The following is a 27,044-nucleotide window of genomic DNA, read 5'->3' on the forward strand; positions in this document are numbered from 1 at the left end:
TATTCATCCCCGTGGGGAAATTGAATTATAGTAGCAGCGAAGTTAAAGTATTTAAATTATATTTTCCTAAAGCTGTGTGGAGTATGTGTAGCTACTTGTTATTAAATAATGTTTTATATAGCAAGCATAATAAATCCACCCTCAAACTTTAATGGCACTCTTATTTTATTGTATTTCTGAAATGTCTCAGAAGCAGCTGATCAGATTCTTTACACCTGATGACGTCACGCTGAGAAACTTTTGCAGTCTCGTGCTCCCCGATCCGCCTGGCGCGTGGTCCGTCATCCGTCATCAATGAGGAGCCCGCGACAGAGCAGCGGGGTTTGCGGCTCATTCATATGGAAGAAGAGCAGAGGTCCAGGTGGATTTCACGCACCAGCACTTTGCTGGACCCTTTCCAACAGCATTCTTAAAAGCTCTTAAGTGTGGAAAAAACCTAAACACCAAGTGCGCCCTACTCCTGGCAAACTGCGCCTTCTCTGATCGATACGTGTGCATGTCACTGAAATAATGTGGGGATTTTTTAACAAAGTTGAATTTCCAACATGGTAGGAGAGGTTGTTGTTGTAGAGCGGGTTGTTGTCATGTCCCCGCAGTGCCTGTAGTGGTGCTGTGAGGAGTCTGCTGTGGATCCAACAAAAATCCTCAGCAGTCTACCTTCTGCTTGTAATTTGCTCTGGGTAGCTTATATTTACATGCATCTTTATTTCTAGATAAGCTGACATCTATGAAGATCACTCTTACTATACTATCTCGAATATCGATGCACGAATAGCCTAGCTGACCGTAATAGACCTTTTCGGCCGTCTATCTGGAGCGAATATCGTACGCGGCTCATACTAATTTAAGGTAAGCTTAAGCGCACACACCCTCGGCCTCGATTACCGAGCCTACCGATCGCACCGCTTCATAGTCGGCTAGGCGCTCAACTAGATACCGGGGACTTTTTAAAGCTATGAGGCCCGCAATTATTATTTCATTTATTTTAATATAAATTAAATGGTTCGGTGCTTGAAACATTTTGAATGAGTATTGGTATGTATATGGTTTTTACTCTCGTGTTCAGCTAATTTCCAAGTTATGTAAGGAAAGTGGATAAATTCCCTCGGTTATAACAGGCCTTCGATGCACGTAAGGCCTCAAGCATTGTATGTGGACCCTTTGTTGAAATATATTTCTCACGAAGCGTACTACATTTATTAAGTATAAAAATTCAAAGTTTGGGTCGGCGAAGCACTACAACTTTGTATTGCGAAAACACATTTTGAAGGTAATTTGAATTATAGCTTTACCATTTGTTTCCGTTTCCTGGTTAGCTACCGCCTACTGATCCGTGTTTTTAGCTTTGATTGCTTGTTAGCTTGTAGACTTTTCGCGTCTGGTTGATGGTAATAGTAAGCGTTTCTGTCTATAAATTAATAATATTTTAAAATGTGTTTCAAGGCAGTTGTGTACGTTGAATATAGATGTACCTAAACCCCAAATCAACTTTGACATTTGTTCAACTGTTTGCAGGCTGAGCTAGTTCCCGTATTGCAATGCTAACGCTGCCTGACCAGTTTCCGTATTTATCGAGACTTAACATCGGCCGATTGTAACGCACTTTACGGTCAGCCAGTCTGCCCTCATGTGTCTAACATATTTCGGTCATGAGACACATGGCGGAGGCAAAAACCCCCAAAGCAAAAACTCGACGATAATGAAAGTTGAATGTAACACCAGAAGTTAGCGTTGAGCTCCTAATGGAGGTGGACTAAGGTTTTAATTGTCACATATGCTTTCATATGTTAATTAAAAATACCTGTAGCATCTTTTTATTTGAAATCCCTGCTGCAGGAACCCATGAGGACCACAGGGATGGAACTTTTTGAATCCTAAATTAGTCTCTAACGGCCCCTAAACTTTGCGTAGACAGTTGTCATGCGACATTATTTTTCTAGAAAATACCTTTACCAAAAATATTGAATAACATAGTTTAACAATCATGTAATATTGGGTTCTCAATGAGATCTTTTAAGAGGGAAAGTTGGATCGGATAAAAGAAACCTGTCTATATCTTGAATCAATATTTGTGTCTGGAAAATTCCTTAATATTTACAGTACAGCAGACTATTCTTGATGTAATGTTTTAATAATCATGCAGTGATCAATAAATATTGTACCCTGCAATACTGAAAATCTATAACGTGGGGATTTATGTCTTGTTTGCATCAGGACATTCTTGTTTTAAAAATGCTAAGGTTAGAATTAGCCACATGAAAAAGAGGTAGATGTTGTTCTGCCTCTAATGGCATCATTACCACTGTGAGGTGTGAGGTCATTTGAGGGTTTTACCTGACCTTTTTCTCTCTCCATCAGCTGATGTTGTCAAGGACAAGAGTCACGTGATGTATGAAGGCAAACACATACACTTCTCAGAGGTGGACAATAAGCCATTGTGCTCGTACAGCCCAAAGCTCTGCAAGCAGCGCAGACTAAATGGCTACGCTTTCTGTATCCGACACGTCTTGGAGGATAAGACTGCACCCTTCAAGCAATGTGAATATGTGGCCAAGTACAACAGCCAACGATGTACCAACCCCATCCCGAAGTCTGAGGACCGAAGGTGAGTCTGTGTGTGACTGTGGCATAGTCTGTGTTTCAAAAATGTCCAGTATGCCTAGTGATCGTTTCTCTTTGTTTTTCCAGATACTGTAATAGTCACCTGCAGGTTTTGGGGTTTATTCCTAAGAAGGAGCGGAAGAAGAAGCACGATGCTTTGGAGGAAATGCGTTCTCGGGCCCACCTGGAGTCAGTAGCTCTGAACATAACCGTGCCCTCGCTAGCTCTGAAATCTTCCAACGGTGTGGATGACCTTCCGCCTTCTCCCCCATGTACACGTCTGTTACCGCTCCCTGACGGGGAACTTCTGGACCCTTTTGCCTTTTATGAGGATGAAATGGATGGGGAAGAGGGGGGGGCTTCTCATAAGGGCAGTGCCATTAAGAGGAAACTACAGAGTCGCCTTGTGCTCAGTCAGAAATTTTGCCATGACACGGACCTCTTCCACTCACACCCTGAGCACTTTAGTCCCTCCCCCGTCCCACGCATTCATCCCTCCTCACCTCTTCGGAGTCACCTCCCGCGGCAGCAGCAGCAGCAGCAGCAGTCAGGTCTTCCTCAACACTCGAGCACGGCATCTTTCATCCTTCCCGGACAGCAGCAGAAGGGTTTATTATGCAATCCACCACCACCTCAGACGGTCAACTTTCTGCCTCCAGGAATGCCCACTAATGCAGCACCCAGTCCGGTGCAACCTTCTGGGCCATCACCAAGCAGGAAAATGCCTTTCGCTGCTACTCACTTGCCGGTCAGTTGCAAGGACAGTGGCAGCAACAATCAGCGGCATGTGGTTGTCATGCGGCCCACTGCCTTCTCACCCTCTGCCAGCTGCCTGGCCAGGTTGCAACATCTGGTGCAGCTCTGTTCAAAGAGACAACGGGAGCACGGGGACCTCTTTCCTCATCTAGGTGATTCATTTAAACACATCACAGCTTTTCCTTTCCTATAAAAAAATGCATGGTTGGAAAGAATGTGACAAATGTGTATTGTCACATCTGGAGTTGTTGAGGTTCTCTGTAACTTCCTGTTCCAGGATTAGACTGGTCAGAAGACAGTGCAGATGATGATGAGGAGGAGGACGAAGAGGAGGCAGAGACATTCGTACCTTTCCAGAGTTCTTGGCGACCACGAAATGGGTCAGTATCATAACCTGCATTCCTACTTCATCAAGCTGCCCGGAGTTGCTTGTCGTGATGTCTGCGGGCCTTTTTCCGAGCAGGTTGGAAGACGACGGCTCCTCGCGGAGAACACGGCTCCTGAGACTTTGCTCTTACCTCCAGCACAAATATAAGCACATGTGCCGACAGGAGAGAGCCAGCCTACGCCAAAAGAAGTATCGCTACGCCTTCCGCAAAGCCTTGCTGCACGCAGCCAGCAGCCACCCAGACAGTGCCGGGCAGCTCATCCAGGAATTACGTGGTGCCTCCCGAAGGTGGCCGAGGTACTTTCACAAATGCCTCATCGCCACGTCTGTGAAATGAGTGATTCGGTTCACCTGATTGGGTTATTTTCATCCATTGTCAACTGCAGCCAGCAGATTGACTTCATTTGAGATTTGGTTACTGCTCATCTAATGGTGCAGTTTCTATCCTATAATTTAAAGCATGTCAAGCACAACTGTTAGGGGTTTAGGTTGCTCAGTCTGAAGTTTGTCTCAGCAGCGCGGCTTCAGCAAGGCAGCGGAGTACGGACACGGGGGCGTGCACGGGCAGTTCGAAGGGCCAGGCGTGCAGCAACCGGGCTCTGCCCTTCACCCAGCACTGCTTTCAGCGTATCCTTTTGCTCCTCTGATTGCCCAGCCGGGGTCCACGGCCCAAACAAGCAGGAATCAGCTGATTTCAGTTCAACACGTTTTGGACCCGCGTGCTGTTCGGTGTATCGTGGTGGAGTTCTTTGTGCTGTTTCCTCAATGTTCTCCGTAGACATCCTTCTGAACCGTTCACAGCAGCTCTTCGCTAGTTGCACAGCCAAATTTGCAGATGGCCAGCAGTGCTCCATTCCCGTGTTTGACATCACGCACCAGACACCGCTCTGTGAAGAGCATGCCAAAAAAATGGTACGGATTGATATTATGTTTCATTCCAGCCAAAGATTTTATTTTCATAAATAAGTATTTTTTATGGAAAAGATGTGATTGGAGAATTCCTGCAGAATATTTGCAAAAAAACATTTTTTCTTGATGTGTCCTTTGATTGCTAGAGACTTGAGCAATTCATTCTTCCACACGTGCGCACAGTTGCTGTTTCGGCTCCGGGGGTTAATTCCAGTGTTCTTCTGTCTCACTAAAGGATAACTTTCTGCGAGGGGACAGCAACCGACGGGTGCAGCACCAGCAGCAGCGAAAACCACGTAAAAAGACCAAACCACCGGCACTTACCAAAAAACACAAGAAGAAGAAGAGGAGGGGTCCTCGGAGGCCCCAGAAGCCCATCCCACCAGCATTGCCACAGGGGAACCTGGGAATGCCTTCTACAAGCATTGCAATGCCTTCACAGTCCAGCATCAGGTCTGCTGCGCGCTGATGTCACGTTTCAGCACGTTGAACTTCTTCTAAATGGTTTTTGTCTTCAACACAAGCCCATCGACACCAGACCTGAGTGCAGATGAGCTTCCCGATGACATCACCAATGAAATAGCAGACATTCCAAATGACCTCGAGCTAAACCAGGAGGATTTCTCTGACGTGTTATCCAGATTACCTGATGACCTGCAGGACTTTGACTTATTTGAAGGTTTTTATCTAGCTTTTTTCATCATTATTGATTTAATTCCCATTTATTTGCTAATTATTGTTTTGTGTGTTTAGGCAAGAATGGCGAGTTACTCCCCACCACAGAGGAGGCTGAGGAGCTAGTACGTGCACTGCAGGCTATGGGGTCGTATCCAGACACTTTGGTGTGCCTGACCTCCATAGGAGACCTCGCTTCCTCTGAAGGAGTGGACCAGCGAACCATGGCTGCGTTCCCCGGTCCGGTCCAGCCGGGGGGCATGGGTGACCTGCTCAACAGTCGCATCCCTACAGAGAACTTCACCAGCCTTGAACTGGAGGACAATCTTTTGCGGTCCACAGAGAGTCATTTTAACACGTTGCCACCATCTCAGCCCCCGACTTCAGGCTCCAACCTGACTTCATCATCTCCTACGGTAGCCCCGCCCACCACCCCCCTTCTCACTCAGACCTCGGTAACAGAGCGAACGTTTTCCCGAACACACGCGCCACATGTGCTGGCCAAATCGGACCTGCCCACGTCCTCCCCCCAGGGCAGCCACTACAGTAGTGAGCACGTGCCATCGCCGTACAGTGACAACATATCTTCACCCCACACCAGCTCCTTCCAGACGGACACGCCTCTGCTGTTAGAGGTCTCTCTCAGCGGGGTTCCAGAACCCCCGCGATCCTCGTGGAACAGTCTTTCTCTTCCTCTCACCGACCCCTCCCAGTTTGGTAATCTGATAGGATCAGAGACTCATCTCATCTCCACCTCACTGTCCACTCCACCAGCCACCACTCACTCGGTGACCCTGCAGCCCATGGCGGCGCTCTCGGCGATGCCCCCGAGCGGACTGACTGGCTTAACCACTCCCCCTGTCTCATCGTCCTCTTCACACGACCTCCTGACCTCCATGCAGCCCAAGCAGCAGCTCCCTCAGTTCAGCGCGGCCTTCGGCCATCAACTGGCCTCCCACAGTGGCATCCCAAAAGACGTGCAGCCCAGTCACAGCTCTACGGCGCCCCCGGCTGGCTTTTCCATCGTAAGTGCCGCTGCTGCAAGTGCCAACAGCTCCACGCCGCCCTTCACGCAAAAGTAAAGGACAGCGGGCGTCCTGACGTGACTGGTCGTTGGACTGGCACTCGCTCAAACACAGCTGGTCGAATTTGATTCACGTGCGCGGTGGGGTTAATGTGCACTGTTCAACGCACCTCCAATGTTCCTATCGCACAGTACCACGGTCTTTTGAATTTTCAGCTGGTGCCGGTCCGTTTTTGTTTGATGCCTTGTGGTTTCATCGATGGGGGAGGGGTCACAGGGAGCGACCAGGATGTAGTCGGTGGGTGTGAGCCAGGACGTTAGCAGAGATCGCGCTCAGAACTCATTTTCCCAGAAGCCTCAGTCATTTAACGCTTCGTTACTGCCCCGTCTTTCGCATATATTTCTTTCTCCCCTTCCTACGCCTGCTTGTGAAGAGGAGCCAGAACCTTTCAAGCCGTTAACACATAGAATCCCCCAGATTCCAGTCATCTTAAATGTCCAAATATGCTTTTAATGCCAATTTTATTGCGTGTAATCTTCCTTTATGTGTGTTCATTGGTTTGTTCAGAAGGTAAAATGTTGGATCCCGCCCTCGCTTGTGGAACTCTGAGTTGCCGAGTAGACACTTGAAGGTCAGCGTACTTCTTAAAGCAATAAACATTAACATACCGCTAGTATTGTAAAGTATTTTATCGGTCTCATTAAATGTAGCTCCAGATCAGGAACACGTTCTGCCCTTGACGACGTCTGCAAGGTTTTTAATCCAACAGAGACCAGTGGATTTTAAAGGCTAGTTTCAGTGTTAGTAACGAGGGAGGCGATCCAGGTTCTTTAAGTGTCTACTGTCAGCGGTGCTCTCTGGTCCACGTCTGATCCTCATTAACAACATTCACGTCTCCTCAACACTCACTTCTAGGATCTCAGATTATGTCAGACATGATAAAGAAGGTGTAAGTAGCGATTTAAAGGGGATGAAATGGTGTGTGGAGCTGTTTTATTTCAACAATTATAGTGATTTAAAAAAAAAAAAACAGCCTAAATAATGAAAATGCAGAAATAAATGTAGAAAGATCTTTTTGTCGGTTAAGGACTCATGCAGCAGTGGAACCATGGCTTTTAATAGCTCTTATATTAAACATTCTACGGACTGTCACATATTGTTGAGTATTAGGTATATAGGGTAGCCGTCTCTCTTTGGGGTTTAATGGTGAATTATTGAGTAGCAATGGATTGAACTTGTTATTTGCATTGTGCTCAGTGGAACCTGTCTTGTAGAACGAGTCTTGTTATTTTAATGGCTATCAAAACTGTTGCGCGTTCTCTTCCCAGTTGGAGGGATCGATGTTTGTACGCTGTCATTAATGTTCTTAAATTATGTCCACATATAGAATACTTTTGATAGCTATTAAACTCCAAGAAGGTCTGAGACTGCACAGGACGGCAATCTGTTATGTGAGAGTAATATATCGATTTTAGATAATGGTCACTGGTTTGATTGTTGGCAGTATGAAAAATAGAAATATGCATTGCCATGAGTAATTTGTGGATTAAAAACAGATTGAATATGTTTGTTTCAATATGGATTTGCACAGGAGTGGATGAGGCTGGTGGTGTTTGACATGGTCCTGTGTCCGTCATGCCTTTTGTTTGTGGGTGTGTGTGTGTGTGTGTGACATTCATGAAACGAACAGCTGCCATCATTGGTAACTCTGAGCCTGCATCAGACACCCCCCCCCCCCCCCCCCCCCCCCCATTTCCAGCTGTGAGAAGACCCAGTTCTGTCTCCGCCTTCCAAAGAGAAACTGTTATAAAGTGCAAACCCGTAGCTCCGCCACAGACAGCCGACCTTCCCCGCGACAGCAGCGTCGACCCGTGGAGACGAGAAGTGCGTCGGAAAAGCGTGCATCTTTTAGAAATATGAGTTATATGTTCGCTGTCACCACTTTATCCTCGCTAGCATGAGATTAGCCACCGCACCGGTCTGCTCTCCCAAAAACGACAGTAGGACAAAAGCAACAGGGCTCATCAACACATTTAACTGCTCGATTCAGAAATGGCTGACAAAATTCCTATACTCATTGAATGTACTGTATTACTGTTTTTAAAGATAGGAGGAGCTAATCTAGTCACCTTTTGTTATTGGTCCTTGTTTAATTTGTCTAAGGTATTTTTTGTATACAAAAGTTTACATTTTTATGTATATTTTTCTTGTGTACAAATGATGTAATATGTGTACAAACACTGTATGTAATATCTGTATATAGTGTGATAAATTTGATCTTTTGTTTTTGGATGTATAAATAAAACTTGCTGTGAGGTATTGTCTTTTTCTGTCCAATAGAGTTCATATTTTAAACTGAACGTTAGATTGTTTTCATGATGAAATACTTATTATTGAAAGTGTGTGTGATATTTGTAATTGGAATCAAAGGACTGTCTATTAATTCAAGGCGTATTCAAGGACTGTCCAGGTTAAATCCAGGTGCATTCAGGGAGCATCTAGATTCAAGGACTGTTTATTAAATTGAGGCACATTCAGAAAAATGTTTAATCACAGTGCGTTCAGGGACAGTGCAGATTAAATCAAGGTGTATTCAGGGAACTTCTAGTCTCAAACATCTTCTCCAAACCCTGACAAAGCTCAGTCAGGTCATAACTGGACGACATCGAGGCAGATTCGGGGCGTGAGGCATCTGGTCCTCGTCTGCATCCTGGCCAATTTTGCTAATTTGATGGTGCAGAAGTCTGTCAGTATTCTGTGGTGGGTGTGTTGTGCTGTGCAGGACTGGTTAATGGTGACTGAACCCAGTTTTGTGTTAAAATAAATACTTTAAAAGCAGCCTTTTCTTGGTCCCTGTTGGCGCCATTATTACCGCGCAGATGAGCTTGGAACACGCACACACATTTTAAATTAATAATATGGAAAAAAAGAAAACACAGGTCATCATATTTGAAATGGAATTGTATTTATTTCATAATGGTTTGACAGCTTTCTGTCAATTCGACAGCAATGTTCTGAATTAGCAAAAGTGTACGTTGGACCCTCAACTGTCAGCAAAGTCACACAAACTGAAATGGAAAAAAATGAACATGATAGCAAATCCAGTGTTTACTGACACTTTAATACGTCACGGAAGCAAACTTCACTAGGTAATACTGCTCTGTTAGAAAAATACTTTCATATTTGCCTACTTGTGCTAAGAAATGACTCTTGAGGGACTTATAGCCAAAAAAGGGAGGAAGAAAAATACACCTGTGATTGCAGAACAACAGCATTTTAAGTATTATTACAAAAAAAAGAGAAGAAAAAAATCTGCAAAGTGCAACACATAAAAGGTGCAAATGAAAACAATAAAAAGAAATGTTGCATCTCGTACCTCCTGTGGTTTGATTATTCAGTTTTCATTTGAAGTTCATACTTCCTGAACCTTGCTGTTGAGTACCGCCTGGCATCTCTCACAATTCAGAAAACACTTTTTTTTTTGATCAGTCCCAAATGCCCCCCCCCCCCCCAAAAAAAACCCAGACCTATTATTTTAAAGCTTACTAATCTTCACAAACAGTCTAAGGCTGAACTTGATTAGGACTCAACATTCCATGACTCCTGCAGCGGTGTGCTAAAACGCATACCGCCGAGGTCAACCAGCGGGTTCTACAGCTCCCTCATCTGTGTTGGCTGAATACTTGAGTCAGGAGTAGCAGCAGCGCCGTGAGTCAGTGAACTCCTCCTGGCTTTAGGTTAATATGTAAATCTGAGAGCAGTGACGTCTACCACATTTGCTTACTGTACATCTAAAAAAAAAATAAAAAAACTGCAGCCAGGAGAAGGTTACACTGCATGAGTTGTTGTCCCAGATAGCAGACCTGCTCGTCTCAACAGGTCTGGTGCTACCGTTGTATGGCTACTTTGTTCAGAGTCAAAGGCATTTCAACCTAGAAGTGCAATTGGAGCTGCGGGTACAGAGGAAGGGGTTGGTACCCTGGCAGCTCCTACAGGAAGACTGAGGCTAAAGGATGGCACTGCCCTGTCAGTGGTTTGAATGGACCTCCGCGCTCACTAAACCAAGGGATGAGAAGACTGAGGATGAGGGCTGGCAAAACAAGATCCAGTGTTTAAAACTGGTGAGGGCATCAGCAATCCAGCCTGCTTTACATTCTCCAGGATCACAACCACAGCATAAGAGTGGAATTAAAAATTACAAATATGTACAAGATGATAACTTAATAGTAAAACCACAAATGAGGGCAGCTATAGTCACTGATTAGATGAGTACTAAAACAACTGGATAAATCAAAGACTGATATACAAAAAGAACAGGTAGAAAGGCAAGGCAATCTCATATATGGCCGTTAGTCTCTCACGATGTTTACCTGGCGACAGTCTACAGGTTGTTTGGCCATGTCTACACAGTGGTCTCATCACAAACAAGGACCCATAAACCTGTGGAAATGAGCGTCACACCTCTGCACAGCCACCTGATAGAGTGGTGCATCTCCCAGAAGACCCCATCAACTTAAAGCAGAATACCTGAGTTTTTAATAGAGTGCTTCAGTATACACACACTCCTGTTTCACAGCAGGGTATCTCTCTCTCTCACGCGCACACACACACACACATGCACACAGTTAATTAGGCAAGGTGCTTTCTGTGAGAGGATGCAGAGTGTAGATAGAACATCCTTAAACACAATGAATGAATGATGGGAGACCTTCCTGGGAGACGTCATCTGGGCTGTGGGAATCAGAAGGGAGGAAAAACCCGACGACCGCCATCGGGGTGGAGATCCAGAGCAGGGCTCTTACTGAGCGGCAGCTGCGTGAGGCACGGAAAACCTGGGGAAACACCGGAATACCGCCGTTAAAAAAGCCTGTTTGATGGCCCATAGTTCAGCAACGCCCGAGGTCACTGGTGTTACAACTACCGGAGGTGTTGTTTCATATTGTATATTTATCCTATAAAGATTGAGATCCACTTTACCTCTGAAGCCTCTGCACCAGTTCTGCTACCAGGGAGTCGCAGATCCCCGGGTATGTTTCTTCTGCCAGGAAAATGGCCTCCTGCAGCTCCTCTGCAGCCTCTGGCTTGTGGTTACTCTTCCCACCCTTTTCCTTCAACTACAAAAATAACAGAGGAGGGAACAGTTTACCTGTGAACCCGATTGGGCACATCTGTGCTTTCTAAAAGAACACTAGAGAGATTTCTGAGGGACCACTGAAACTCGTTACCTCGGTAAATGTTGGAGAAATGATTGCAGATAAGCTTTGTGACAAAGGCCTCTTTGGATTCTCCTGAACCTGTAAAAATGGATGAGTTTTCAGACGCCGGTCAAAGGTTTCTGATCTTCCTGAACAGACACTGCACCTGGTTCGTCTCCATCTCCTCGGGCTGAGTCGACCCGTTCTGACACTTTTTTAGGTCCTTCTCCCGGATTGTGTTAAAGATCCACTTATCGCCGTCAGACTCGTCCCCTCCAGAGGCTTGACCATCCTGCTCCCTACAGCCACAGACCAACGGAGGGATAACTAACTCTCAAACCGTGTCCCTGTCAGCACAGCTCTAGCACAGCCACTGACCCTACCAGAGGAGGGCAGCACAGACAACATCTGGATACTGGATCTGTTGTCTTGTATTGAACCTGCAGTCCTGCATTCCTAATGCTGTTTACTGACGGAGGTCACAACACTGACCAAAGCAAACCAACCTACCCATCAGATTCATCGGAGCTGGATTCATCCCGAGACTTCTCCGATTTCCACCTCTTGTACCTGTCGATCAGTTCGGTCAGATAGGAAGTCTTTTTGGAGTGCCTCACTATGTACTTGTGTTTTAACAGCTCTTTGGCAGTTGGTCTCTAAGAAAAAGGCAGAAAACAGGATTAGCAACTATAAAAGTACAGTTTTCATTAAGACAGCGGCGTTTTAAAGCAACAATTCCAGTTAAACGTACAAAGTTGGGCTCCTTGTTTAAACAGGCCTCCACAAACTCTTTCAGCGGTTTGCTGTAGCTTCCTTCCAGGGTTGGTGGATTGTTCTTTGGGATGAGGAATAAAACCTTCATTGGATGAAGTTCAGAGTGGGGGGGTTCTCCTTTGGCCAGTTCTATTGCTGTTATTCCTAATGACCAGATGTCTGCCTATAAAACAAAAACAATGCCATAAATATGATCATGTTTGACAATTTGTCGAGCTTCTATTAAACACTGGATCAGCTGCGGCAGACGGCAAAAAGAGGGAGCGTTCTGACCTTTGAATCATAGGCTGATTGCTTTATGACCTCAGGAGCCATCCAGAACGGCGTACCAACAAATGTGTTCCGTTTGATCTGGGTGTCCGTCAGTTGGCCCGCCACTCCAAAGTCTGCCAGCTTCACGTCACCTTGTTCTGACAGCAACACGTTGGCAGCTGGAAACACAGAGGCACATGTTAAACACATAAACGAGACCAAATACCAAATCAAATTGCACGAAAACTCTGTATTTAGCTCCCAGAGGACCTGTTTTACACCATGTACTGTAGTAACAGGACGCTGTTTAAAAGGTGGAACTACAAACAGTGCAGCCAGAACAGGCTTCACTGTCACACCAGACAGATGTTTGCTTTACCAGCTACACATTTCATACGTGTATGTGTACACATCTGCATTAATAACCCAACGACAGCACATTATATCACAGAAAACAAATCCAAAGAGAAAACTTTGCTCACCTTTAATATCTCTGTGGATCTTATTTTCCGAGTGTAAATACTCCAGACCTTTCAGGATCTCTCTCAGAACTGTGGCGATCTGCGTTTCATCCAGGGCCCCCGGTTCCATCTGACAGAGCAGCTCAATGTGATTATGTGCGATGGAGTGCCTGAAAATAAAATTAGTCCCTTTGACTGTCTGATATAGTCTTACCAAGTCCAGAGCTGATCCTCCACCCAAATACTCCATGATAATCCACAATTTTGTACCCTGAAAAACAGATCAATAACTGCATCACACAAGAGAAAATAAGAGCCGAATGTTGAATAAATGACTGTGATCATGTGCAGTCACATGACCGGTGCGCATCAGGGTACAGTAATATAGTTACATTTCGTAAATAGATTAGAATATTATTAAATAGAAAAGAGCTCTTTAAACTGTGCCATCATTAACCAGGGACTATTTCTTCCTTTCCCCGTGTTTTTGTATCTGCCTCCATGTACCTCTGTGACCTTTTGCCGCCTCTTTTTTATAATCCTCTGCAGGGAATATTGTCAATCTCATGTTGTCATGACAACATGGTTGCTAAGGCTTGTTGTTATTTTATAAACACTGTTGTGGTCAGAAATACTGAAGCACATGCACTAATGTGAGCAGCAGCAGCACGTCTGGCCGACACCACTGACAACCCTGCAGAAAGTGAAATTCACCGTGCTAAATTCAATCAGCACTCAAGATTCTATTCCATCACTTAACTGTCTGTATTAAATTCTGTCTGTGTTCTCAAAGCACAGTCGCTTTCAAGTTCTGTAACAGATATGCTACATGCACACGGAACACACAGCACAAATAGCAAAACACTCTGAGAGTGCACACAAGTAAGCCTTAATTATTCTCTACTCACCCAACTGAAGCTAATGGAGAACCACTCCCTCCCTAAGTGCTGTAGTGAGAGCTGAGAGGGGCCCTTGAAGCTCCAACACGTGTTGTGTGTTTGAAAATATACTCAACGGTAGTTTCAAATCATAGTTTTTAGTAAAGCTAGTAAAGTTTAGTAAAGTAAAGCCGTCGACGCAGCAGTCAAAAGGTTGATTGAAACCCCAGAGGCGTTCATTTCTGGCTACTGTTTGACTTCAGGATCTTTGAGGGAAATCTCTCAGAATTCCAACATCTACATAAAGTTCTGACGTCCTCAGACATATTTTAGATTATGTCTTATAATAAGAACACACAGGTTAAAGCTTACCTTCAGATAGGATCCATAATACTTGGTGATAAACGGACTGTCGCACTGGCTCAGAACTGTGATTTCCTGTTGAATGTCCTCTATGTCGTCCTCCGCCTCCTCCAGATCAATCACTTTGATGGCAACAACTTTTTGAGTCCGATTGTCTATTCCTTTATAGACCTCACCAAAAGAGCCCTTTCCTATCCTCTCCAGCTTTGTGAAAAGCTCTTCTGGGTCTGCTTTGAAATTCTGTGTGACAGACAGGATTATTAGAGGATAACAGAGTGCGTACAATTCTAAAATCTGTCAGAGCAGACAAAATTGCAGGTTTTAAAGCCATTAGCACATTCTGCTCCTATACACCACCACAAAGAGGATGACTCAGTCTGGGTTCCTATTATTTGTTAATTAGTACCGTGAAAATTAACTCAAGATTATTTATGTTTGCAATTAATGCATGAATTTGTAAACACAACCAGCCAATGTGCAACGCTTTATGCAGAAATCGACCATAGAATCCATGAAAACTGACATGGAACAATAAGTTCCCAGCAGAAAACTTACAGCCCCCTAAAAGGTTAAATAAGTGGCCATGAGAACACGTGCACCTGTAGCTACACGAGTTCAACCACAAGGGCTAAATGGAAACTGAATGGTGAGGCTCTGATTATTGACCAAACTAAATGGCTCTTTTCCCCACGGAGCATCACAACATAATGATATTTCTTATTTCAATTTCCTTCGTCTGCAACAAGCCTTTGTGAGAGCCCTTTGGAAACTGAAAAGACCACATTAATGGAGACACTTAAATGATAAAATCAAAGCCAGGGCTTAATTTAAGAGATAATCCAGCAAAGCTGCCATGTTTAGTTAATTAAATGATTAGTTACTCAGAAATGAACTCCACGTGGAACACTTTCAAAGACACAACAATCATATCAATCGATACGTGATGCAATCTGCAGAGGCGGCCTTCAAACCCAGCAAAACACACTGATGTTTGTCTTAGGCAGAAAATTGCTTCAGTCCCCTATGAGAATAGTTTCCTGTAAAAGTGCTAATGCATGATGGTCAAACTCTGCAGGGGAGTGAGCGGCTCCGCGCTCGGAAAACTGGCAGAGAGGTTACAACAAAGAGGCCGAGCGGTGCAGAATAAAGCAGAGTAGAAACAACACAACCAAAACGCTGTCATAACAGTTGTGTGGTCAGTCATCCAGGTGAACATTTTAATGTTGAGGCCAACCTTTGTAACAACAAAGGCAAAAACAACAGGGGGTGCAGCAACTGCACACTACACATAATGGGAATGTACTTACCATAGCAGGTTTAGAGGGACAGCCAAAGCTGCCCAGACCTCGCTTTAAAGGCATGTGTTTGATGCTCTCCCATTACTCAAATGTGTCCTCCTGTCTCTTCCGAGCACCACACCCCGAGGGACGAGGGCCCACTGGCTGATGTTAAACTGTCCAATATGATCTTTTGAAAGCCAAGGGCAGCTCCAGCTTTCTAAACTTGTCTTTGTTTAACTAGAGTTTCCGAGTGCCACCACGTGTCCTGACGGTCAAGGTCATTCTTTCAATAATAATGTGGAAATAGGCCATCGCTGTCCCTCAAAACACCAAATTAGTGATGCTCGTTAACAACTATTCGGAGTTCACGTTGCACATATTCAAGTGTCAAACTGACGAATACCTTGCGTACATTTAATAACTTCACTTCTAAAGTGGCAGCTGCATCTGTAAAGCGGAATATATGAAATGACATACACGTATACGTTTAACTGTGTGTCGGGTTTTGACGTCATTGATTGACCAATCACCAAAGTAAATAACACTCAAGCACATTGTGATGGAAGATAAAAAGGAAGTCAAAAAAATGAAAACCTTAAGTGTCCGTACAACCTCATTTTATTTACCTGGATCCCCGGTAATCCACTCTGAATCGGAGAATGAGCCATGGTGTCTAGCGCTTGTCCAGATGAAGCCTCACCAAGTGATTTCTGCTGCCTTATCACAGGCGTGATGTTCGTGTCCCCCCTTGTTAGGTGCTGGGCGACAAACTATTCTAATAGTTATTGTTTCCAAGCAGCGGTTACTTGACTTCAGGAAAGGAAATGCGCTTGACTTCTCGGGTTGAACTTCGAGCTGCCTACCTGCCTTCTCATTCGCCTTCCGCAATTAGCAAAGGTTAGCCACACTAGCTACTTTGGCAGCTGCTTGACAAAGTGCTGAATAATTCTGCTTCTGCAGGCCACCGTGGTCTCTCAGTGGGTGCTTGCCAATTTCTTAACGTTAACCTAGAATTAAAATCTGAAATAGTCGCACTTAGTAAATAAATGCATAATGGTATTAGTTTTATATCTTGCTGTTTTCTCCACTCATCGCCTTTCTCCCGTCGTCCACCGCCATCTTGGATTATTGTCGTTTTCGTTTTCCAGGGAACCAATCAGGACGAAGATAAGCGGCTCGTGCGTAATGCGTCATTCGTGGAGCGTCACAGAGACCGGAAGTTCGTACATTATTAAACAAATAACGTTGTGGTGAATTAATAATACGTTTTAGCCTTTTATTTTATCATGTTTCATTTGTTACGATAATAAATCTCAGAACATACTCTTTCCTGCATAGAAATAACGAAACATAAACTGACATGTTTTAATTTAAAATAACTTTAACAATAAAATGTAATATCGTAGCTAGAAAATAATACGGTTTTATGGTGTGTGTTTACACTATAAAGTAATACTTTTCACGTTTGTTTTCACATTATAATGTCATTTTACAGTCACATTTTCTTAGTTGCACAGATCTGGCAACAATCCATTTACCATAATAGGTCGCAAACCATGTAGTTCACCTATATAACTATATAGATTTCTCAACCCAATCTCAAAAATTACAAACTTTTTCCTTTTTATTGTTATTTCTTACATTACAAGGTAACATTCACAATAAAAAATAACATTTGTTTGAAATGACAGTTTTCTGTTTTTATATTTAAAATACACTTAATATGTTATTTAATCTTAAATACTGTTATATGTAAAGTTACATAATGTGCTGCATTGAATATATTAAAATTGTTCACATGTACATAAAATTGATTATTCACACAGTCCTAATTAAATGAATTGTACTTGTTCACGCTTTACAGTTTGGTCTGATCAGGCTTGCTATTGGCTTGGGAGTCATTCTTAACCATCTCCAGTTTTGCCATCTGAAATTTATAATCCTCCTCGTCGTCATCGGTAGTCTTCCTGAACTGAGCCTCAATTTCTGCAGGGTCAATGTAAGTGTAGAAATACGCCATAACTGAGAAGATGACACACACCACCAGCAGGAGAGAGGCAAACAGGATGTACTCAGTCCACTTTGAAAGATGAGAAGAGAGGAAACACAAAATTGTTATCGATGAATACGTTTATGCCTGTTGTGACTGCTGGCAGGATGTTGTGAGACTGATATGATGGGAGCGCATTACAACTTACCTGTTCAGGAAGCTTTGCAATTTCAGCCACAATCAGCACAATGAAGTTGCCAACAGCAACAGTCAGTAACCAGCCTGCTTGCAGCACTGCTTTCATGTTATTGGGAGCCTTAAAGACACATAAAAAGGGGGCAAAAATGAAATAAAGCAGAAAACACAGAAAACGTATGTGAATAATTTAGAGGGGTGATGTAGCTTCTCTTACCTGTGAGTAGGAAAATTCCAGACCAGTAACAGAAAACATTACTTCACCAGCAGTGATGAAGAAGTACTGTGGGATCTGGAGAGCCATGTGGGCCGTATTGGGCTTTATGTATTCTATCTCAGTAATGGACTTGCTACACTAAGAGAAAGAAGAAATAAAGCTTAGTGTCAGTCAAAAAAGACTTTTAAATAAGAGTTTACTTTAGAGCACAACAACTGATAGTTCATACTTTCTTTTTCACACAGTGGAAAATTACAAGAGTCAATTACAAGAGTTTAATACTGCGACTACAGCATTAACAGAGCTTTAACACCTTGTGGCTATAATAAGATTTAATAAGTAAAGGTAACATAAATGACTCATACATACTAAATCCACTCTCATGTTCATAAATGTGCTTTTAGTGTTGCAGCTGTAAAAATGTGAAATGACTAATAGTTGATAAATTCAGATATCTGAATGTACGCCAACTTACATCTGGTTCAAAGGAGAAATTGCTATGAATGAAGAAGCTATATGAACTTCCAAATCCAAAGTCTCTTGTCCAGTAGCAGGATTGTCTTGCAGTCTTTATGGTAAAATTTGTCCTAATAAAAAAATAGATAAAATGCTTCATAAAATCTTCAGTTATTAAAAAATCTTCGCTATATTTGATTTTGCATAAAATACAACAAAGTTACTTACATTCCATTTTTTAGCAAGGTGTAATTGGAGTATAAAAAGGCTTTGATCTCGCCAAAGTCAACCTCAGAAGTTGATATGTTCACTATTTGATTCATCCCATTTATGAATCTGGCATAAAAAATATTACAACCATGACATTTTAAAATCACATCTTTACACTGCTCCCATACCCCAAAATGTACAATTATTGAATGAATGAATATAATAAAAAAATATATATATTAAAAAAAAAATCTTACCGGACTGAATTTTGACCTTTTTCTGGTTTGGAGATCAAATCATTACTCTGAGGAAGTGAGCGATTGATCAATTGACTGATTGATTGAATGGTTATGACATTAAAATGCCTTTTTTTCTTTTCCATGACTCTGCTTGTAACTCACCAGAGCCCATTTTTGATTGAGGTTTGAAGGAATGAGAAGCGTTTGTCTCAGCCCTTTGGTCAACTGGATTGTTTGGTTTATCGCAGCAGTGCCTACAGATACAGTGATGTTTTCATCTGAGAAAGTGAACACATCACTGGCCTGTTGGAAAAAAGCAGAATCAGAACCGAGCCCAGAGTCCAGACTTTCGGCCTGTTTCGTGGATTTGCGCCTGTGAGGACATACCTGATTTGCAGGGAGCAGCACTGGAGTTTCAATTCCAGGCAGTGAAACATTCACTGAGTTAAGGTTCATGTTCACTAGTTTTATCTGAGTCTGCGAGGACGACGGGAAGGTTGGCAAAGTTTTCTGAAAAAACACCAAAACAAAACAACTTATATTTAACATCAAATGTTAATCTGGGCTGAGCTGTCTGTCGTAGACAACGTTTATACTCACGTCTATTTCCAGTTGCACCAGAGCGGCGCAAATAAATGCTATTGCTGCCAAGACCATCCCTACTGTCATCCTTTTCAGGGGTCTGTTCATGCAACAAGAAGAAAATGGCATAAAGAACAGCCCAGGTTTCAGGTTACCTGCAGCATCAGCTTGATGCAACCGGTGCACAATTTATTTTTTATTTCAATTATTTACTCTTTGCTGTAAATGCAGGGATAAAGGTCAGGCTTAAGGGCAAGGGTCACATGCTGAGATTGCTGGTTTTGTTTTTGCTCAGTGGGGGTGGGTTGTGACGTGTGCTGTCTGTGTTCAGCTGCTCTTACGTGAAGTTCAGGCCACATTTCTTGATCAGAGGATAAATTAAACTGTCCATGATGGGCACCAGTGTCAATATCAGGATGGGGTTGAAAGTCTTTCAAAAAGGAGTAAGAAATAATGATGATAAACAGATTGCACTGTGATCTCCTTCTCAGATAAAGAGCAACTCAAATGGATGAAGACAAAAATATGAGTTCTTGTAACTGACCTGCATCTGATCGGGCTGTATCACGAGGGCACCCTGCAGAAATTATGAGAAGAAAACGATTAAAACGCAGAAACACACTCCACATTATAAGTGCTGACGTAATCACCAGGACGTACAAAGTTTCCATTCATGGTGGTGGCCTGCAGAGTCCACCTAGAGCCCTTTAACAGAGATGGTAAGTTTAGAACAGTTTACAACATAAGGCTTTTTAATCATTAATTACCTTTTGGTCAAAGAGGGTCCAGAACATGGGGAGGGGCATGTATAAGAACAGAACCCTCAGCACCATTTTAATCTGAGCAATGAGGAGTTTCTGCAGGACAGACAAACACAATGGCCTCTGTTATTACTCCAAAGAAGCACTTTGTTAGGAAATTAAAGGCTAAAATAACCTCACCTCATATTTGTCCTCCGCCCAGTCCATCCAGTGCTCCCTCTTGGGGTAGTTGCTACTCCTGTGTCTGTAGCGATTCTTGATGGCAAACTGAATCAAACATTTATGTTATTTGGCACATAGTTTCAAATATGATTGATTGGATGTTTTTATGGTGTCAGACTCACCCCGATGCATTTACACACTTTCAGCATAATGTTTCCCTGTGGTTTAGCTTTGTAGTACATCGGGCTTCCCACAATAAACACCACTGATGGAAAAATCACATCAGTACTATCAGGAACAGATCTTATTCTGTTGTTCATAAAGAGCCTTTGAGATGTCCAGGCCTACCGAGAGCAACCAGCATCAGCGCTGCAGGAACACCAAAGGCCAGAGGATAACATTCCTGCTTCGTGTGGATGCCACATTCCTGAGCTGATGGACACAAACAAAAAAACACTAGTTAGATTCTACTGATCAGGGCAGATTTGACTGTAAGGTTCTGTTCTACTCATGAGTACCTCTGAGGATTGGAGTAATAATGGTTGACAGGAGACTCCCCCCATTGATGCACAGGTAGAACACAGAGAAAAAGGTACTTCTTTGTTTTTCCTGCATCACCAGAAAGAATAAACTGGTATTCAAGCCGCATCCAGGAGAGAAGGTACGGTAAGTCAAATCCCAACCTGCTTATCGGTGAACTGGTCTCCACCAAAGGCAGCGACGCACGGTTTGATGCCACCAGTGCCCAGGGCGATGAGGAAGAGCCCCACCATGGCCAACACGCTGTATGAGAAGAAGAGCATGGATTCACCATGCTTGGCTTCACCTTTCAGTTAATATAACAATTTAGAAACCTACACGTGAAAGGTCATGTTGTCTGGTTTGCCATCATGGTTGGTGTCGGTGATGTCATGGATGGCGCTGACCGCCATCGCCACCTGACCAATGGCGTAGACAATGGACAGGTAGACAATAGTCCTGAAGAAGAGGGAGACAGTGCTGGAAGAAGAACTACCAAAAGTTCCTGCAAAGCATTAATACATTTTACCCCCCCCCCCCACACACACACAATCTGCTATTTGAGTAAAAAATATTCATCAGCAACGAGCACTTATTATAAAATGTGTTTTATTAGTTTATTAACCTTCTGTGTTTAATTAGTTTATACCTGAAGCATAAAATATTTGACATAATCACACTCTGATAACGCTGCACTTCCAGAAAAGCAATGGATGCCTGAAGATTTGTACTCAAAAAAGCTTCCTTTGACACAAGCAGCTTAAATATTCGAACCGTAGCTGCCTGCAATTTGATCAGCAGTGATAGAAGCGTTTAAATGCACTTTGGTACTACAGATGTTTAATGACAAAAATGGAAGTGTGGGGAACATACTTGTACTTTCCCAGCCAGGAGTCGGCCACGATGGCTCCGAGGATGGGGGTCAGGTAGCAGAGAGCCACAAAAGTGTGATAGATGGAGGTGGCCAAGTCATCGCCCCACAGCAGGAAGTACCTGAAGTACAGAACCAGCACCGCTGCGAGAAATCATCAGAGTCAGCGCTACAATATTTACACATGCTGTAAAGGAAATATTCATGTTCTTCTAACCTCGCATGCCATAGTAGGAGAAGCGCTCGCAGAACTCATTGACGACAATGAAGAAGATGCTTAGTGGGTAACCACAGACAACTTTATCCTAAAGATTTAAGACAGTGTTCACTGAAGGTGGAGAACTTGCAGAACCTTTTATCACAATGCAACATATGTAGGAAATTTTAAAATAGAATTAAAAAAAGAATGTTCTTATGTTATACATATCTTCTTTACATATTTTTTTCTATGCAGCTATTAAAATCCACATTTTTATATTTATTAGTTTTACTTTTCTAATAATTGTTAGGAACTAAATTGGGAGATGTGTGAATTACACTATTACTAAAGTTCACAAGGTGATCATTTTGTACAAATCCTTAAATGTAGATCTTTAGATAAGGTGTTTTACCGTCCCCCTTTTCTTCTCTTTTTTGTGATCCTCATCTGCACAGAAGATGAAACCACTTGAAACAGCCGTGTTTCATTTATGAGACCTACTTAAACTACAGCTGTTCTTAAATAATTTACTTAAACATTATTAAATTGGAAACTCACCCATTGTGATCTTTGCTTAAATCCTGTGCCTGCTCTCTACCACTCTTTGATAAAAACCTGAGATGCTTGCAGGTAATAATTGATCCTTAATCTTCACATGTGGGAGGTCTCTGTCACCGTGTCTTCCTATGAAGTGTGAATCTGCTGACTGTGTGTTATTTCTTTATGGTGGGCAGGAACATGAGATACAAGAGATAGAAATCAGCTGTGTTCTGTCGCCAACACTCAATAAAATGTATATCTCCCTCATGTACACTACAGTTCAAGTATAAAAAACAATAACAAACATATTAGGGATTTTCAGTAAAAGTGCAGACAAATGAGTATTTTATTTAAAAGAGAAACAGAAAGAACATCTTTACAGCAGAACAGTGACTGTGTTAAATTAAAAAAAAACCATAACATTGCTTTTCAAATATAAAACAATTTGTTGAACATTTCAGTGAATACTAAAATGTTGAAAGCTGCAGTTTATGTCCACAGTAGGCGTAGTGTCTGCTTTCACACCTCGTCGCTTTGGCAAAAAGGTGAACAAAACCTTTTACAGTGTATAAGCCTCACTCTGCAAATATTGCACACACTCCTTTTATATACAGTCACCCACGTCTCAGAATATACTTTTGTGTGCAATGGCTTTAAATATTTAAGAAAATTCTCCCATTCTAAGACATTGAAGTGTTGAAATCAAACGCCGACACGTGTAACAGGAGGCTTTTAAAAAATCTGACTTAGAAACATAGCTTCATGTACAGGAGAATACATAATGGTGTATGCAGCATATCTGTACATGAAGAAAGTGGCTTATAAAAGTGGAATACTTTTTATATAAAAGACAAGGTAAAACATCATTAAAATAAAATAAAATTTTGGGGAGGCATGTTTATCGCACATGAACTTTGTCTCCATCTCGTGGCAAAGAGTGTAGTTACAATCCACTGTCCGCACGCTGCTATTGGTTGAGGACACCAGTTTCTGATAAAAAGTCTCCTACTGATAAGCCTTAATGGGGCTGTTGCCAAGGACGCAAGCTTATAACCCCGCTACCCTTGAGAATAATAACATTTATCTGATTTTTATCAGCTTAACAGCATTACGTGAGCATGAAGGTAATAGACCTTTGTTTCCATGTAAAGGGGGAAAAAAGGCCCATGCCCCAGGTTTAAAGATTCTAACAATAATGTCTGTTCTGTTATTATCTATTATTTTATATCATAATGCAGAAAGTCTGTTTTTTTTCTAATTTGCTTGTGTTCAGATTTCTCACTTTTGTGAAAATAATGACCAAATCAAAGATTAAGAAGGTCTTGTGTTTGGTTATTATACAGATGGGGCAAAGCTGTCTGTCTACCAGACTACCAGAGCTGGTGCTTCAAGGTCTCTGCGCTCAGGTCAAGCCCGTCGTGCGTTACACCACTGAGGAAGAGCTGGGGATGCCCTGGATGATAGTGGTAGTTGGTGTGCCACTAATGGCATTAAAGATGTGCAGCGAGTCAGGAAGAGCACTCTTCATGCCGTCTTCCACGGGACTAATCTGAAATAAGGAAGAGTGAAATAATCAGTAAATATGCTGACATAACAGTGCCCTCATATTTCACAACAGGAAGATTCACAAAATACACAGTAAACTGTGTGTCAATGAAAAAATTATGTCCACAGACACTGTTCAAAAAATAAAGGCAAAAACATATTTTAAAGAAATAAGCACATTCAAGCTCTCAATGAATGAAAAGCCTGAGTTGAATTTTTTCACTGATTACATGGTGGAAAACCCAATTCAGGCTCCACTTGTGTACATTGAGCCAGGTCACCCTCGTGGAGTTTGTCTCTGACATTCTGGACAGAAACAAAATAGCAGATCAACATGTGCATTTTATCATTGTGCAGCATTTCCTGGATAAAGAAGCAGCTCTGCTACCTGCCTCCTAACTGGATAGGGTGAAATCCTGGAAGTGCGATTTCTTTTTTGAACAGTGTATTTGTAAATGAAATGAATGTAAAGACAAACATCTATGCTTGTTAATGCTCATAAATGTATTGTTCACACACAGGACAATAGACAGTATATACACGTCATGTACTCAAAAACACCAAACACTCTACAAACATGAAGAAGGAAGTACACAAGAACAGTAAATAGAAAGATTATCACAGTGATTGTTGGCCCAGCCTGTAGCTGCCGTGTCTCATTTTGAACATTCTGATTTAAGACCAATTTAGACGAGAAGATATTATCTTGAAAGACTAATTAACATTTCTATTTTGACCATTTATCTTTTACAGACTGGTGCTATATAATCTACAGTCTGTAAATTGTAATTTGGCCTGTAGATAATGATTTTGTCTTTTTACTGATATCTAACGTCCATCATGTGACTTGTTTTAGGTGCACGTGGCTGGACCAACAGCTGTGTCTTTGCTGCCTGTTTCCTGCGTTACCATCCAATCTGCTCATGTCAGCACAGGAAAGAAACAGAGAACATTGTTATCAGGGAGGGTTATCGTTGGGTTATCACAGAGAGTTATTATCCCCCTTATCATAATACTATAAAGTAATTACAATGCTAACTTAGTTACATGGTTCTTACCTGCTCGTGCATGATGATGGACAGCTCTCTGGCTAGGTCTCTGTAGTTAGCCTTCATCTCGTCGTGATACTCCTGCTGGTCCTCTTTGATGAGCCGCTCATTGATGCCTAGGCCGTGGCCACACGCCTCCACAAAATGCCTGCTCCGGTAAACAGAGGTTGAGACACCGGGAAGAAAAAACACTCCAAAACCAGCAGGTGCTGACGTCACAGCTAACCTGAAGACCTCCTTCAGCTGCTTCACTTTGTTATCGGGATACTTCTTGGTGCTTGCATCATCCAGAAAGGCTCGGGCATATGCGAGTGGCCCGGCGTTCACCTGAGCAATGACGCAGGAGTCGTGTTATTTTTTCAGGCGTGGGCGCGCACGTGCTCGTGTGTTCGTGTGGATTAAATAGACACCTGGACGCTGATGCTGCCCTGCAGTTTCAGCTGCAGACGGATCATGTCCACCTCGCTGGAGGAGCAAAGCTGCTTGATCTCGGCCACCTTCTTGCTCATTTCGTCGATGGCCACTTCGATGGGGCTCAGGTCGGTGTGGTGCTGATACATGACTGCGATGCGTTTCTTCACGTAGGGGAAACAATGAGTAGCTGCGGGACAAACACACATTAGGGAGGAGCGGGGCTGGGACAGCTCAGCTCACAGTGAACCATTTTGTGTTCTTCCTTTTCTGAACCAAGTATTTTTGTATTATACAGCTGAGGACTCGTTCAAAGCTCTTATATAACAAAGATAAGAATGGTCTGAATAGTTGCGCCATAAAACAAGAGAACTCTGATTAGGAAGAGGAAAGGTCCTTTACCAAACCTGCTGACCCATGCAGGATTAATCATGCATCTAAAGAACAACATTAGGGGGTCCATAAAACCCACCAACACCTTGTTTATCTTGTTTGAGTTTCTGAAATGGCACGGCAGTCATTGTTGGGCCCAAAATTCAGTATATTAAAAGATTTTATTTAAGAAATGAGAGGAAAAAATACACAAAAAACCCCTTTGTCAACCTGGAATTGTTAAATAAATCTGTGTGGCAGGATCTAGTGGGTTAAAGAAGAACTGCACAGCTGTCCTGGCCTGTTTCCCTTCAATAATGGTATTTATGTCCCCAGTGACTCACTGGTCAGTATGGTCCTGCGTTTGCACTGCTCCTCCACTCCGCCTTGCTTCTTGCCCGATATGGTGAAAGGCATTTCAAACACAAAGCGGCGGATGTTGTGGCACTTCTCGAAATCTGTCTTCCTGTCCACGAGCTCCTTCTCATCCAGATATGGAGTCACATGTGTTACTTGGATATAAGCATACTTGGAGTCCAGGTCTTTGGGGTTGACCTGCAGGGAGCACACAGTGATGGATCGATAAACCTTCAGGCGCCAGTCAGCACTGATATGAATCACACATGAGGCATCAGCGGAGTCTTACCCTTCCAGAGTCCTGGATCATCTTCACATTCTCCTGTCCAAACTTCTCCGAGTAAAGCTTGAGGAGCCTCTGAGATATCTCAGACAGAGGGGTGAATTTGGGTTCCTTGTAAATGTATTCCTTCCCATCTTCATCTTCGAAAAAGCCCTGAAAAGATAAGACATTGGTTGAAACACAAGGAATTAAAAAATCTGCTCAACTACTAAGATTAAAAGAAGCAAACACACGGAGACAGGGGTGTGAATGGAGGGTGTCAAAATGAAACCTGTTTGTCAGACTTCATTAAGCCACAACCCTTGCACTGCAGTCAGGACATAAATACACTACAACACATCAACTAGAGTCAGTCAGTGCTGTAAACCAGGAAAGACAGACGTCGCAAGAACACTTGCACTGGTTTTAGTGAGGGAAGAATCCTTCTTTACCTCTGCAAAAGTCTACTGTAACTGCAAGAACAACACTGAGGCCGGTGTAGCGTAGGGGTCAAAGGGCAGAGAAGCATCACACGTCACATAACAGACGG

At 42.9% G+C, this 27,044-nt stretch overlaps 4 protein-coding genes across 16 annotated transcripts in view; 1 reads left to right on the top strand and 3 right to left on the bottom strand.

Annotated features, from left to right (window-relative positions):
- Nucleotides 1–44: 44 nt before the first annotated feature.
- Nucleotides 45–8,671, top strand: LOC130524149 (INO80 complex subunit D). Of its 3 annotated transcripts, none has more exons than XM_057029981.1 (10): nt 45–361; nt 2,359–2,605; nt 2,689–3,509; nt 3,635–3,737; nt 3,821–4,042; nt 4,260–4,372; nt 4,524–4,657; nt 4,890–5,107; nt 5,179–5,333; nt 5,408–8,671. In XM_057029981.1, the coding sequence occupies exons 1-10, from the start codon at nt 295–297 to the stop codon at nt 6,409–6,411; spliced, it is 3,084 nt and encodes a 1,027-aa protein (XP_056885961.1). In that variant the 5' UTR covers nt 45–294; the 3' UTR covers nt 6,412–8,671. The 3 variants fall into 3 exon arrangements, with proteins under 3 accessions (XP_056885961.1, XP_056885970.1, XP_056885978.1); XM_057029990.1 differs by having other exon boundaries at nt 4,263–4,372; XM_057029998.1 differs by lacking the exon at nt 45–361 and adding an exon at nt 429–849.
- A 626-nt stretch (nt 8,672–9,297) lies between these two features.
- LOC130524167 (serine/threonine-protein kinase 24-like) lies at nt 9,298–16,692 on the bottom strand. Of its 2 annotated transcripts, none has more exons than XM_057030019.1 (11): nt 16,184–16,692; nt 14,287–14,517; nt 13,251–13,307; nt 13,058–13,166; nt 12,597–12,754; nt 12,301–12,486; nt 12,060–12,205; nt 11,716–11,848; nt 11,580–11,648; nt 11,332–11,468; nt 9,298–11,186 (listed from the first exon to the last, which is right to left on the bottom strand). In XM_057030019.1, the coding sequence occupies exons 1-11, from the start codon at nt 16,223–16,225 to the stop codon at nt 11,153–11,155; spliced, it is 1,302 nt and encodes a 433-aa protein (XP_056885999.1). In that variant the 5' UTR covers nt 16,226–16,692; the 3' UTR covers nt 9,298–11,152. The 2 variants fall into 2 exon arrangements, with proteins under 2 accessions (XP_056885999.1, XP_056885990.1); XM_057030010.1 differs by lacking the exon at nt 16,184–16,692 and adding an exon at nt 15,585–16,130.
- Nucleotides 16,693–17,156: 464 nt separating this feature from the next.
- slc15a1a (solute carrier family 15 member 1a) lies at nt 17,157–22,747 on the bottom strand. The gene is made up of 23 exons (XM_057015178.1): nt 22,517–22,747; nt 22,371–22,405; nt 21,977–22,064; nt 21,762–21,903; nt 21,228–21,347; nt 21,053–21,152; nt 20,888–20,978; nt 20,718–20,801; nt 20,552–20,634; nt 20,388–20,474; nt 20,214–20,303; nt 20,107–20,151; nt 19,991–20,023; nt 19,788–19,876; nt 19,465–19,546; nt 19,252–19,374; nt 19,027–19,167; nt 18,883–18,929; nt 18,644–18,751; nt 18,435–18,546; nt 17,960–18,097; nt 17,756–17,863; nt 17,157–17,637 (listed from the first exon to the last, which is right to left on the bottom strand). The coding sequence occupies exons 1-23, from the start codon at nt 22,518–22,520 to the stop codon at nt 17,416–17,418; spliced, it is 2,172 nt and encodes a 723-aa protein (XP_056871158.1). The 5' UTR covers nt 22,521–22,747; the 3' UTR covers nt 17,157–17,415.
- A 79-nt stretch (nt 22,748–22,826) lies between these two features.
- LOC130514501 (dedicator of cytokinesis protein 9-like) overlaps nt 22,827–27,044 on the bottom strand; it is a 52,463-nt gene continuing 48,245 nt past the window's right edge. For all 10 annotated transcript variants that reach the window (XM_057014685.1, XM_057014280.1, XM_057014848.1 and 7 more), the window contains 6 exons: nt 26,522–26,668; nt 26,220–26,430; nt 25,503–25,693; nt 25,319–25,419; nt 25,102–25,240; nt 22,827–24,047 (listed from right to left, as the gene is read on the bottom strand). In XM_057014685.1, the coding sequence (XP_056870665.1) occupies nt 23,922–24,047; nt 25,102–25,240; nt 25,319–25,419; nt 25,503–25,693; nt 26,220–26,430; nt 26,522–26,668 (915 nt within the window). In that variant the 3' untranslated portion in view covers nt 22,827–23,921. The remainder of the gene's footprint in view (nt 24,048–25,101; nt 25,241–25,318; nt 25,420–25,502; nt 25,694–26,219; nt 26,431–26,521; nt 26,669–27,044) is intronic.

Source organism: Takifugu flavidus, chromosome 1, assembly GCF_003711565.1.
Source record: "Takifugu flavidus isolate HTHZ2018 chromosome 1, ASM371156v2, whole genome shotgun sequence".
Classification (NCBI taxonomy): domain Eukaryota; kingdom Metazoa; phylum Chordata; class Actinopteri; order Tetraodontiformes; family Tetraodontidae; genus Takifugu; species Takifugu flavidus.

Coding starts and splice junctions, on each gene's coding strand:
- LOC130524149 (XM_057029981.1), top strand. CDS start 295: ATGAGGAGCCCGCGACAGAGCAGCGGGGTTTGCGGCTCATTCATATGG. Junction 2,606..2,688: donor CCGAAGTCTGAGGACCGAAG/GTGAGTCTGTGT, acceptor TTGTTTTTCCAG/ATACTGTAATAGTCACCTGC. Junction 4,043..4,259: donor GCCTCCCGAAGGTGGCCGAG/GTACTTTCACAA, acceptor AGTTTGTCTCAG/CAGCGCGGCTTCAGCAAGGC.
- LOC130524167 (XM_057030010.1), bottom strand. CDS start 15,638: ATGCCTTTAAAGCGAGGTCTGGGCAGCTTTGGCTGTCCCTCTAAACCT. Junction 11,849..12,059: donor AGCTCCGATGAATCTGATGG/GTAGGTTGGTTT, acceptor CTGTGGCTGTAG/GGAGCAGGATGGTCAAGCCT. Junction 11,469..11,579: donor TTTCTCCAACATTTACCGAG/GTAACGAGTTTC, acceptor TTATTTTTGTAG/TTGAAGGAAAAGGGTGGGAA.
- slc15a1a (XM_057015178.1), bottom strand. Junction 22,065..22,370: donor AAGAGAAGAAAAGGGGGACG/GTAAAACACCTT, acceptor TTAAATCTTTAG/GATAAAGTTGTCTGTGGTTA. Junction 20,635..20,717: donor GCTGATGCTGGTTGCTCTCG/GTAGGCCTGGAC, acceptor TTTTTCCATCAG/TGGTGTTTATTGTGGGAAGC.